At 38.6% G+C, this 14170-nt stretch overlaps 1 protein-coding gene across 3 annotated transcripts in view; it reads right to left on the minus strand.

Annotated features, from left to right (window-relative positions):
* PCNX2 (pecanex 2) overlaps positions 1-14170 on the minus strand; it is a 149571-nt gene that overhangs the window by 107962 nt on the left and 27439 nt on the right. For all 3 annotated transcript variants that reach the window (XM_077782114.1, XM_077782113.1, XM_077782115.1), the window contains 4 exons: positions 7228-7363; positions 4044-4186; positions 2747-2900; positions 2615-2647 (listed from right to left, as the gene is read on the minus strand). In XM_077782114.1, the coding sequence (XP_077638240.1) occupies positions 2615-2647; positions 2747-2900; positions 4044-4186; positions 7228-7363 (466 nt within the window). The remainder of the gene's footprint in view (positions 1-2614; positions 2648-2746; positions 2901-4043; positions 4187-7227; positions 7364-14170) is intronic.

Here is a 14170-nt window from a genome sequence, read left to right on the forward strand (position 1 = left end):
TACAGAGCCATTTACTAAATGTAAAACCTTGCCTAAGGTTTTTCTAAAATCTTTGAGTGCACATGACACGGATCTCTTGGATCTCTGAATTTTAATACCCTGCAGTCACCAGCAGGTTGCTTGTATCAGGTCACTAACAGCAAAATATAACACACTTTGGAATGGACTTGACTTTCTTCTCTCCACCACTCCAGTGAGGAGGCTGCTCCCAAATTTCACCATCCCAGAACTACATACCCCTGTGTAAACAGCACCTAAAGGCCACCAGCTCTCTGTGGACCACAACTGGAAAGACTAAAGCTCCAGCTGACAGGAAAATTAGACTCCCATATTGTAGCAGGCACCAGTATTAAACCTGCAGCAACAATAAATGCCAGCTCTTCCTCAACAGCAGCAAGTGAATACATTGACACTCAGGAGGAGTTTGGAACAAAAGCTTATGGCATCTCCAGGCATAAGCACAGTGTTTTCTGAACTCACTGGATTCTATTTTAAAGCAGTCTTTCAAAATGCTACAGGCTAGAGATGACAAAATCACATTAAACAGAAACAAACTCTCCACATGATATAGGGAAGAAGTTTGGAACCTCCTTGGCAGCCATGGATGACATAAGGCATTAGGGATCCATGAACAGAACTTAATTCACTGTGCAGATCTGAGGCTCATAATGGTTTGTTTCATACTCAAAAATATCTCATCTGCATTTTCATTCATGGGTATGACACTCATGGGTGTGATACTGATCATTCTTCAATTGATCTGTTGTTCTGCATCCTTACGTTAACATCAAGAGATATTATTGTCTTCAAATTTAATGCAATCACATGAATTATGAAACATTACATGGAATATCTCTTCTCACCTTCTCATTCTCCTGTTTCTGAGGTGCTCAGAATTTATTTGTAAAGCAAGCCTTTACAATTACATGTTGTGTTAAAAAGTTATAATGTAGAAATTGCTAATCTTCTACTTTAGCATTACAACATCTCCAGCTTCAAAACCCGTAGTGGAAAAACTTCCTAAATTTTATTTCTATTGGAGTCTGTATAGTGCACCAAAAAGTTTTCAAGAGATTATCCCTAAGAAAGTTTTAGGGAAGAAAAGGAAGATGGGAATACACCTATTGTTACTTTTTTCCATTGCTGCATGACATAGACAATACAGCAAATAACACTTGTAATAGTACTAAGAGAACCTGAAATTCAGACCTGGATTCTGCACAAAAAAGAAAAAGTTCTGTTTAAACACTACCTTGTGTTTAATACTATAAAAGCATATGAGCTGGATAGGTTCATAATGAAAGTTTTATTAAACTGTTTGTCACCCACTTTAAACAAATGTACGCATTACTAATGTCTGATTAGGTGCAAACTACTTGATTACAGTTCACATTATTACATCTAGACAGATTTGAGCTGACAAATTATATTATTTTACTCACACAATCCCCCAACTTTTCACTGAGACTGGACCATTTCTTTAACGTATTGAAAATATTATCCTACAATGGGTAAGTTGCTGTTTATTACCTTTCTCTACTTTTAATGCAGACAGGTATTTCCTATGAATGCATTATAACCCAAACCACCATAACTTCACCCCTATATAATTGGCATGGAAAAGAAACAGAATCTTCTGAAATCCAGCTAGTGAAGTGTGCAGTATACATATATAAATAACATCATTTTCAGGTTCAGCCTGTACTTCTAGCCTCTAAACTGACAAAAATAACTGCTCCCTGCCAAAGGGAATTGATCCAGCAGACCTGAAATTTTCAACATGTCATTTTTGAAACCTAAGGGAAGAGAGGGCATCCTCAAAAATATTCAAAGAGCTAAATAAGAAGGCATTATGACCACTGAAATGTCTTCCAAGATCCATAAATCAAAAACACTGAGACACCGTGATAGGTGGAGCAGTAAGGTTGAAGATGTAAGATGCCGCCTCTAGAACAGCCCTATAACAGGGACAGACTTGTGTAAAGAAGTGGTTCTCTACAAGGTGGTTGGCACCATCAGAGTTCAATTTCTTGGATATATGCAATAAAAAAATCCCATATCAATCAGCAAGGATTCTTGCATCCTGCATTCACCCAAAGATTTGGTGATTTCTTCAAGACTCAAGCACAGAAACTATGATGATACTGTTAACAAAGGGAAAACACCTGGGGCCATTTTAATAATTAAATCTTCAGTAGCAGATTTTAAAAATAAAAATATCAATCCCCAGTCTCAAAGAAAAAAAATACAGAAAAATCCCAACTGAGCAACAACTGAACTGCTAGTCTGGAACTTCTGCTCTTTTCTGTCTGTTTCTAAAGAAAGCAATGAAAGATTTGTGTGATGTCACAGGATCACACATCAGCAAGATAGTCCAGATGAATTTTTTACTGCATATATTAATTTAAAGAAAAAGCACTTTTCTAATAGCAGTGATAAATTCTAATAGCTTAAACCTAATACAAAGTCTTGAAATCACAGATGTATTTTTCTTTTTCATATATCAGCTTAAACAGCAAGTGACTAATACCTGTGTTTCACTGAACAGCCAGCTGTTTCACAGTACACAAGAGATAATAGAGGGGAAAGACTTGTTTTACTGACTGAGACTTACATGTATGGGCGAAGCAGGATCAGGCTGAACACTCTAAAAACAAAACAGAAAAAAAAGATGTTTGCTTACGGGATTTTTTCTTTGTAGAAGTTAGAACAGATTTCAGCAATTGGCTATGAACTTGAGTCCTACCTTGAGGAGAGAATACTGGCAGCTGGCCATTACAAGACAGAACAGCAGAACCCAAATGTCTTTACAGAAGCCTTGGTTCAGAGTCAGGAATCCAAGAAGTGAAACAAGAACTACTAGAAGGACAGCAAACACATTTTCCTTTATATCTTCTGTCCTGTGTGAATAAAAGTTTTGGAGAAGCACAAATATTTATACATTCATCAGAGCAAGGCAGGTGCATTTGTAGCTGGTTTGAGCTGTCAGTGCTGCAGCTATCAGAATTCACTGGATCCCATAACTACATTTCCATGTTCAACAGTATTTCATCTCCATACCAAAAACCTTGCCCAAAATGATAGCTAAAGCATGATAGGAAAAAAAGCCATATGCACTGAAGTCTAATATCCCTTCCCATCTCACTTTCCAATTAGAATTCCAGCAGGGAGATGATTTGAGTGTAGAAAAGTGAATGCTTATAAAAGCAAACCCAAACCAAACAAAAAAAAACCCAATACATGAACAATTACAAACAAAATCAAATACCCAAACACTTTTAAATGAGGAAATAAGGCATTCCATTAATAAAAAATATACATTTGACAGTAAAGAACTGCATGAAAGGCCAAATTTGTCAACTGATGTTTTATTTGTTTTATCTGTTCTGTTAGAACATGGAAGCTGAGATAAAAACGCTGTCAATATTCAGGCTATAACAAAAGAGCTTATCAGCAGAAAATAGTTCCATGCAATTGAAACATAGAGATAAAACACCACAAATAAGTAAATATCTGCTCTGGACTTAAAGCTCCCTGACATGCAGCCTGATTTCTGCATCAGGTAAAACTTCCATCTGAAATTTCTGCTGTGGAGCCCATGTTAACCCATATGGCACAGCACCCCCAACAGAAGCAGAGACAAATAAACTTGAACTGGAACAGGTGCAGCAGCTCAAAAAAATCTTCACCTAAATACCATTCTATAAATAATTTTATTTTTTTCAACATTGGAGTACTTGGTTTACAATACCCTGGGACCCTTCTACTACTGATTTTCTCATCAGAATCATTGGATCTATAACATCTGTGAGTTAAATTACAGACTAGTCTAGAAGCCTGGCACCTGCATGAATCAAAGTCTCTACCTGAAGACAAAGGGTAGCAAGAACCACCAAGGCCAACCCTGAACTTCAACTTAAAGCAAAAACACATCTATCTACTCAGCCTGAATCCTCCTTCTCTAGTGGTCAGCACTGCTCTATGGACATGAGGAGCCACCCACCTTAACACTACACAGAGCAGCTTTAAAAGAAAAAGCTTACCTGTCCAGTAATGCCAACAAGGTAAGACGATCATACCAGACTTTAATCCACTTGCCAGGGAATATAACAAATCTGTAAAACTGCCTGTTCAGCTTCCGTTGTGCTGAAGAACATGAAGAATCTTCAGGGTCCTGGCTGGTCTGCTATAGAAACAAATGAGAAACACACAAAACTCTCTCACACAGCTGCCAGCAAAACAGGTGTCTAAAAGGCCAAACTTATATCTGAAGTATCTGATCTTTTTATTTTTAAAAGGGGTAGTGGGTGCATATTAACATATTTATTTCCTTAATTTTAAATTTGAAACAAAAATATCATACCAGCTTAACTGTTGTAGATGAATAGAAGCTATATTAATTATGGAGCTCAATAGTGACAATATGCTTTAAAAAGCAATACTAAATGTTAATTTTAAAAGTAATTATATTTTAGTCCAGTACATATCTGAAGTTTGGAAGATTTTCCCATGTATCAGGCTAATTACAGCACAATATAAAAACATGACAGGACAAATCCTTTGTTTTAAATTAAAAAAAATAAGTAGGCCTTAAAGTCTAGAGGTGTGAGTTTTCAACTTTTCTTCCATAACACAGCTTTGTTTATCTTTTCAGAGATGCTTTGAATACTACATTAGGTATGCCTCATCAAGAAGAGCAAGAGGAGGAAAAAAAAATTGCAAACAAGCACAAATAGCATAATTTAAGAGTCTCTAATCATCCCATCATAAACATAAATCCACCCTTTTGAATATTGCTTTTCCCAGATTCTAAGGCTTTATCCAACTCTTCTCTACAACTCTCCTCCAACTATATGGAGACCATCAGCCAAGCCTGCAAAGCTAGACAATAGATGAAAAAAAATCTCTGCAAAGAGAAGCAGTGAATTTTTTTTTCCAATGTAGATCATTACTGATGTTATGGAGGGGGAAAAATAAATAATTTTTCTTCCAAGAAGAAGAATTTGGGATTTCAAATTACTGTGAAGTCCAATGGCTTTCAATCTCCTCCTAGGCAGCTTTTTACCCGCCCCTCCTTAAAGATAATTAATCAACAAATATACTTATTATGGAACTCTAGGAAATGTCTACATTAGTTATTTATGTTAGATTAACATTCCTAGTCAGGGCAGGGGATTTCTGTGTGAAGCGATTGATTTTAGAATCATAACCATTAGCAAAGCACAGTTTTTTAAACAACCTATCCAATTGGACAAAGGAATTGTTACATTCTTTTCTCAGAATATTGGAATAATTTCTCATCTTCCCTTTCCAGGAGAAGGAATTTTACACAGACTTGACACATGACAATGTATTACTGTGCATCAGCTGGGAAACAACTCTGATATTCTCAGTCTGCTGGCAAACATGAGGTGAAACAGGCTAGCATAAGCTCTGGAGAAAGAAATTCAAGTTTAGGCATTTTATCTCATTCCTCCAATTGACTAAAAGTGTACAGCCATGCAGGGCAAGGGAGCTCAACTGCTAGTAGTGCAGGACAATCTCTCATTTTTCTGAGCACTGAGACGTGCAAGGGGATGCTGGGCTATTTGGCATTCTTTCCTTTATTAACAATTCTGAGCAACTTAAAAGCCATGAGACCAATCGCAATCCTTTCACTATGCTGACTTTAAAATCTGAAAATAGTTTATGTAATTCAAATTTTAGTATTTTTATTAATACTTTAAAAAGTAACTTAAACATGGGGTTGGGGCATTTTTAAAGAAAAAAACATGTTTTAAAATATTACAGTTGCTAATACTGGCACAGTTTTGTTTCTCTTGGGTCCTATTACCCAACAGAAAGTAAAGCAAAACTCAGTCTGCCGCAGTCATTAACTTCACAAGTCTAATGTAGATTACTTGCCATAACTAGATTTAAAAAATCAAAACAGTGGCAGAGAGTTCACTAAAAACACCTGAGGATCTGATTGTTGAGTCCCCAAAACAGCCTAACGCGCCTTTCTTTAACTGAGTGCATAAGTGAACATTTTGGCTCCTGGGGGACTGTAACCTTTGGATGAAATCCTCTGTGCGAGTCTTGTAGTGCTTAGGCGGGAGTCAGATTTTTGAGCTGGATTTGGGAAACTCTCTGACTAGCCCTGAGCAAGTCACTCAAGCCTGTTTCTCCTATAAGAAAGGGCTTATAAAAATTCACTTCATAAATTTATATGGTGTCAGCAACAGCCTGAAGCCCTAGCTTCATTGAAATGAATGACAATGCTCTTCCTGACTTATGTAGGCTCAGAATTTCATGTTTAAGAAAAAAAATTCAGAAACCAGGACATTCTGAAATTACTGCCTGGCCAGGCTACACATTTGCTAATATGACCTTGAGGAGCAGTCTTCCTAAAAGACAAAGAAGAAATGACAACTGTTCTCTAATTTACAGGCAATTTACAAGACTATAAATATCTGGAAAACATCAAAGCCTTTAAATGGAAGACACAGTCCAAATATGAAAGACATTATTTGGGACAATTTACTGATTTTTAGTTTAAAATAGTTCCTTTACGCAAGCTGCTTCTAGCTAAACGCTCCTGTGTGAAATCTAAGATGAAAGGCAATTAACTGTTATTTTACTGTTATTCATAAATACCAAACTAGAATTTGGCATGGCAGAGAGAAAGTCAAAGGTACTATAAAAGGAATTATAAAAACAGATTATAGCCCTAAGTCACAGACCCCAAACACTGTGAAGTTCATGTCCACATAAGACCATGCAAACTGAAGTCTCAGGGCCTTTTTCTTTTACTAGCTGCATTGAGGAGGTGGCTTCAACATTCCACAGCAAACATTCAGAGGTCTGGTTGCCCAATTCAGAAAAGTGAAACCAGACATGAGGTTTTATGACAGCAATGAATCTGGAATAAACACTTCATACTATTAAAATCTGGTGGTGTGTCTAAAATCCTAACAGCTGTGTCCTCTTCCAAATGAAATATGGTTGAAGACAGAAGATGAACTTTTTAGGTGACAGAGTCTTTAAATAGTCCCCTAGGACACTACTCATTGTCAGCAGAAAACAGCTGAGTTGCATCCATCAATATAAAACACATCTTCTCCCACATGAGCAATACTAGGAAAAGCAGCATAGCAAAATCAACAAAATTGTCTCAGGAACAAGCCTGCAGCATTTGTTTATTGAGCAGTTCATCAAGATGCTAGAAATTCAGCTATAACAATGTACCCGTGGGTTTTCCGAAAGGGTCCTTCTGGCCACCATCAGCAGGAGCTGCTGCTGAAGTGCACTGGCTGCTTGATCCCCAGAAGACGGTTCTTGGCTCTCTGAAGTGGTAGTACTGGAGGAGCTGAACTGTATTTCACTGTGCACAGAGGACAGGAAAAAAAGATATTGTTTTAAGCAGCAATATTTTCTCAACAATTCTGAAATATTACACTACGGGTTGGCTCACAGGACTTGGGAACTTTCCACCTTCATATCTAGCACAGATCCACAAAGCAGTCAACACCCAAATTCAGATACACTTGATTTACTACATCCACCACAGAGAAACAGATACTTCTGTATCACAGCTTTTCTCATTCCGAGATGAACACCCTCAAGGAATCACACTTCAGAAGTGCCTTTTTCTGTCCATTGACAATTTAAGTTTAGAGATGCACATCTACAGAGCAGAACTGCAAAATAGATACTGCAGAGATCCCAGAATAGCTTCCAATGAGCTCACTTAGGTACCAAGCTAAGTCTGGTTTCACCTGCACTGAATTCAGTGAGTACTGCTTTACCCTGCTGAGAATTGAGGCTACAAGAATTTCCTTCTGCCCTAACAAGATAATAATACATAAGCTAATTCACATAAGGCTAGTTCAAATATCCCCAGTGTACTGAGTGTAAACTCAACTTGGGAGGGCCCTGAGCAAGATATTATTTATTTTTTTCCTCACATTTACTGTTTTGTGTTGTAGTACAACACCTAAACACTTGCAAAAATCTGCACTTAGAGCAGCAGTGCCTGTTGGGTTGCAGAAATGGTGTTACATGACCTGATTGACTGGGTTTCAGAGACAACTTTATTGGAATGAAATAATTGTCACTTGGGAAAGAGCTCTAGTTTGAATACTTCTTTCTAATTCTTTCCCAAATGGGATTTATACACCAGGCACTCTGCTCCAAGCTCATTGCCCCACTGCCTCTGGATACCTGCCTTGGGCTCTTACTACTTTCACATCTACATGAGGTGAAAGCATCTAAGTGCTCGTGCAAGGTAGTCAATATCTGTTGTTATCATTTTGCATAAAGACAAGCAGGAAGAAACTAGAGCAATCTGCCTACAGTCAGCCAGGAAGCCTATGGCAGTGCAAAGATTAAAACCCTCCTCTTGCACACCCTACATTTGCCCCAAAGGCACCTTATTAATTTTCATTAACTCAACTTTCCTTACCTTTCATCACCAAGGTTCCCAAAGGCTCCTAGGTAACCCTTGTTAAAGTGCTAAAATTGTGGCTGTCCTGCACATGACTGGCTGTTAACTTCAGCTGCAGTGGTTAGCATTGTTCTGGAACACAGCTCAATGTCTGGATTACTTAAAAGAAGGACTGAAGTGTCACACCAACAGGAACACTATCAGCCTTGGGATGTCAGCAGAGGAGCAATCCTGCCTCTGGTTTCTGAGCCAGGTGTTTATGTTTTAAAAGCCTTGATTGCTATCAGGCTTGAATTCCAGACCTGATATTCACCATCTGCCACTCCAGCAGAACTCTCAGCTGAGCAGAAATGCTCCTGACCCTAATGGCTTCCTCTGCACTTCACACTCCCCCTGCTACAGACAGCAGCATGATCCATTCCACAGAGTCAGGAAAGCTGTCATGTTCCTTTTGGACAATACTAGCAAATGAGAACGTGGTCCACCACAATACACTTGATGTCCCAGCCACAAGGCAGTCCTCTGTAAGACTCATCTCCTTTGTCAGCAGTTATTAAAAAAGCAGTACAGAAGAGATGGGCACACATCCAAGATTCTGGATCACAACCATAAGATTTAAGCAGGAAGAAAGTAGAGGAAGCCTTGAGGAATGTCGCTAGGAGTAAGATTCCCACAGATATGGACTACAGAGCAACCTGGTCCAGTCAGAAGGAAGGCAAGGGATTTTTTTTGTTTGCTTCCTCAGGATGAGGTGTCCCATTCCTTGTCATTATGGGTGCAACCCTGAGTCTCCCTGTTCACAGTAGGAAAAAGGCAAATTTAGTCCAGGCTATGTACTAGCCTGGGAATTCCCGCCCAAAAGGTGACTCAACAAAAGAGCAGGGAAATAAAACAGTGGTTGCTCATGCCTTCCTAAATGAAGAGTCAATCTTCACTAAATTGCTGCATCTTTAGCTGTCTTTCTACAAAATCCAAAAGTATTTTGAGATCAGACCACATCTTTAATCCCAAATTCACCAAAAATGGAAATGGCAGAAGGACAGATGGATGGAACAGAATACCCAAGGAGTTTAACACTTCTCAGAAATCAAAAATTGTTTACTAATAAGGCTTCTTCCACGAATAAATCTAGGAAATCAAATCATCTCCCACCAGACTTGAAGTTAACCAAAAAGCCAAGAGTTGCCACAGTCTGTTTTGTATTTACATTAAAAATCCATAACTCTGCCTCTCAGCAAGTGGCAGAGGAGACCACAGGCAGCCAGGACACTGACTGTGGGGAAGAGTCAGAAACTTTGTAAGTCTCAAAAAACATTTAGGGCAGAGAAGTTGCAAAGGCAGAGCTAGCAAAGCAACAATTCCAAAATCAGAATCTGTCATCTGGCAGTCATCAGCCTCATTTCTCTGTATCTTCTGATTCCCTCCTGATCTTCCATTTCCTTCAGCTCCTGTTTGCTGCTTTTGTCTTCCTTATCCCTATTTTCCACACAACCTCCTTCTACATTCACTTGCTACCCCCAAAGATGAATTGCTTGCACAGCTACTTAGAAACTGTACATCTCATCTGACAGCATTGCTATCACACTGACAGCAAACACCAATAAGAAATGCAATGAAGGTGTTTGTGTTTTTGTAAGCCTATAAACTAGATTCTATAAATTTATTACTATATATAAATAGGAACAAACACTCTCTAATCATAAAATCATTATAACAGAGCTGATTACACTATAACACGGAATCTTGCTAAACAGAAAAATCTGTTCATTTGCAGAATCAAATTAATATTATCAAGATCTATCACAGCAAACTGCACTGCTAATGTAAGCAAAGGTATAATTGAACTAAATTTTGAATAATAAATTATTAACTAAAAATATATTTGATAAACATATAACCTACACAGATGAAATTCAAAAGCAACATAGCACCCTCTACTGATAATTGGGTATGAAACCAGAAATATTTTTCTTGCTCATAATCCCATTTTGTAAGAACACTCAGTAAGCATAAGGTAGTGGAGCAATCATACAACACACAGAATGTTTCAGGATAACCACACAGTGCTGGAAAAATCTTCCTTCTCCCTCTCTGTTTAGCCTGTTGCCTTACACCACTGAGAATTTGTCCTGAGCCATTCAAACATAATCCAGCCTAAATCATCCCCTTTGTTAGGATTAGTTTGCCTTGGGTCTGAACCCCCCATAAGTTCATTGTACTGGCACACCACAAAGAATTCCCTGTTAACAAAGCTGTTTTGCAGGTCTTGGTTAAATTTCATTTTAACATGTACATGGGATAAAGAACAGGTCCTCACATGCTAAAAACCAGAAAGATCACACTGGACTGCCTGAAGACAATTGTCTGGGTCCTTACAGAGCTTACAGTGTTCAATAAATATCCATAGTGATAATAAATAATACAGCTGAAATCTGTGTGTAATACTCCCTAAAATACTGCCCTTTGGTGATGGCAAGCAGCTATGGCTGTGAAGAGCCAGAAAGCAGCTCAGAGTTGGAAATGTCTCCTCCTACACACCCAGCAAGCTTCTGGAGTACTGATCTGAGGGGCACCCAAAAGCACTGAACTGAGACCTGAGCGATGAGGCTGGACAAGATCCAGCCAGTGCTGACAGCACAGCAGGAACTCAACACACCCATACCTTGTGCTTTTTTGAAACAGCCAGTTTGTGGCTCAAATGGAGCTGTCTGAACTGATGCTGCTCCAGAAAGCTGCCAGCAGCAATCTGACCAGAGTACTGCACAGCTCAAGACTGACACTAAGAGCCATTAAAATTGTGGACTAAAATTTTCTTTTAAGAAAATGATGGCTTACAGTTCCCAAATAATCAAATATCAAGACTTACACTAAAAAGCAACTCAGAGCATGTAAGAAGATTGAAATATGCCAGTGCTAGCTGCATTAGCAGTGGATCATTATGTGACAAATCCAATCAGAGGAAACAAAAAACTCAGAGGAAGCATTCTTCAGTTTTTTTGGTAAGCCCTTAGCAGCTTCATAAAGTGTAAAATTAATTCAGAATGTATTAACTTTCTTCAGTGCTTACATCTGATGGCAGCTCAAGCTAAAGATGAAATCACTCTTAAATCTTATTTTGCTAGTAGTACAAACCTGTATTTATACACATTTTACTACAGGATTTGGGTTCAATTTTTGGCATTTGTTTTAAATAGCAAAAATAACACCCCTAACAACAATAAGGCAGACTGATTTACAGAATGTGAAAACTGGATGTAGTGATATACTGACATAATAGGCAGGAAAGAGATCAGATCACCGTTGCAGTGTTGCAATAGACTGCAAAACAAGCAGTGGTACATATTAAGTCAGCTAGTGTAGATGGACAGAAAGGCCTTGTAAAACACGTTCCCAAAGGCACTGTGGTCAATATGAAGGCAGGAAGTGATGAATGCCTTCTTACTCAAAAGTTAAGAATGGGGTCCATTCAGTACTCTCTTACTTTCCAGTATTCAGATACTTTTATGTTGCTAATAAGCATATAAACTGAAATTTGCAAGCCTATTACATTTCAAAGCAAAGATAAATATACTAAAAACTTTAAAAACAAACAGTATGTGTTAGCTAATAAACTAGAGGATGCATTTTGAGAAGATGCAGCCTTATTGGACTTCGTGTATTACTAGCTTCCACAGTTGTATTGTCTCCAAAATACTTTAAAACATTCCTTTTTGCTCTCCTTATGGGAGGGTAGGGTACAGAAGAGAAACCAGCCCCAACACTGAAAGCACTCCATAAGCTCCTAGTCCCGAGCAGGATTTTGCTGCCATCATGTGGCAGCATGGTCCCCTCTCACCTCTGAGTCTCTGCTGAAAACACTGCCCAGTGTTCAGCGAAACCAGGGCTAAAAACCCGTACACAAATAAAGGAAAGTATTCTAAGTGGCCAAGCTTAACACAAGGGTTTCCTCCTGCCCCTTACAAGCCATCAGGAAAATGCTACTTAGTCTGTAAAGAGTATTTTTCAGAAAAATCCATGGCTTCATTACAACACAAACATTATTACCATTTTCAGTGTACCCCCCTCCCCCCCCCCCCCCCCACTTCATTTCTGTGTTCAAGCAGCTCTATGCCCAGGGGAGCAGCTCATCTGAAAACACTGAATCCCAAAGAGAACTCTGTAATATTTGTCACATCCATTTCAAAACATGCTGAGCTGCAGAACTGCACAACCTGACAAACAGCATTAAGAAATCTTTAAGATTCAGCAGCTTATTAAAAGAGCAGTGGGGGATTGTTTTATTTGGGCCACCTTGCTGAAAAATACAAAGATGCTTTAGTGACACAGTTTTTGGTCATGTTCTAAAACATCTTGAAACACCAGGAAAAAAAATCTACTCTGTCCTGTGAGAAATAACCTCAAAGGGTCAGGGAATTTTCCAGCAGTGAACGTACTAAGTATTAGTGGATTTATGAAGGAGACGTATAATACCACTAAGGCATTCGGATAGACTTTCATAGAGTATAAGACACTCAAGCAGCTTATTCTGGGGTAAGAATGTAAATCAAATAAGTAAGCTCACTGATCTGACATTCTCTCTTTTGCCCAGGGCCAGAAACACCAGCACTCTGCAGATGTACTGACAGCTGTACCTTAAATTATTTTTTTAGTACTTGTTAGCCACTAGTTTGCAGCAAATACTTTTTTTTAAACTTTGGTCCCAATGATACCAAAATTTAAATTATTCTCAAAACAAGGAAAAAAATCTAAGCAATTGTTTTAAATGGAGGTCTCTATCTGTATTGCAAAACATGTTATCTATAATATAGCTTTTTAAAAGCCTCGTTTCAGTGTCAGAGCTTCATCTGAAAAAAGTGAGGAGTTCAGAGGATCAACTGCTCAGACAGAACATGTCTGGAAAGTGCAATATGAATGCATGATTGTACTGGTATGGTTGAGCCATGTGTAGTAATGAAACACACATGAATATAATTTTATCCTAAAAAAAAATAATAATTTTACAGGTAAATTAAAAGATACATGACCAAGAAAGCAGGATAAGGCTCAAACTGGAATAATTTTTTTAAAGTTATAGAGCAAGTTTCCAAATAAAAGCTCAAGTGTCACACAACAAGGACAATCTCCACCTAAGATAAGAGCTAGGTAATCCTTTCTGTTTGTACTGGTTTTGGTTGGAGCAGAGTTACTTTTCTTAATAGTAACTAGTATTATGGTGCTATGTTTTGGATTTCTATTGGAAATGGTGTTGATAACACAGGTATGCTTTAGCTGTTTCTGAGCAGCCCTTACAGAGAGCTCCAAGGGCTTTTTCTGCTCCTCACAGCACCCCATCAGCGGGGAGGCTGGGGGTGCAGAAGCAGCTGAGAGGAGACAAAGCCAGGACAGCTGACCCCAACTGACCAAAGGGACATTCCCTACAATATGGCACTCAGCATATAAATCTGGGTGAAAGAGGAGGAAGGAAGGATGTTTGGAGTGATGGCTTTGTCTCCCCACGTCACCAAGACTCAGGGCAAGCAGGCGCTCTGTTCAGCCACCTGCAGGAAAGCCAGGCTCCATCACATGTGCTGGTGACTCACTTCAGAATAGATTCAAATGGTCTTTGTGTACTAATTTCTAACATAATCCATGAGCTGGGAATAGAATTTATACTTTCGTCAAAGCCTGTCAGAAAGCAATTTATGGCTAGAGGTGAACTTGGCAGAGAAATGGGAGCATCAAATTTAGATGCAATTAGCTCAGCAG

The sequence above is a fragment of the Lonchura striata genome, chromosome 3, assembly GCF_046129695.1.
Source record: "Lonchura striata isolate bLonStr1 chromosome 3, bLonStr1.mat, whole genome shotgun sequence".
Taxonomy (NCBI): domain Eukaryota; kingdom Metazoa; phylum Chordata; class Aves; order Passeriformes; family Estrildidae; genus Lonchura; species Lonchura striata.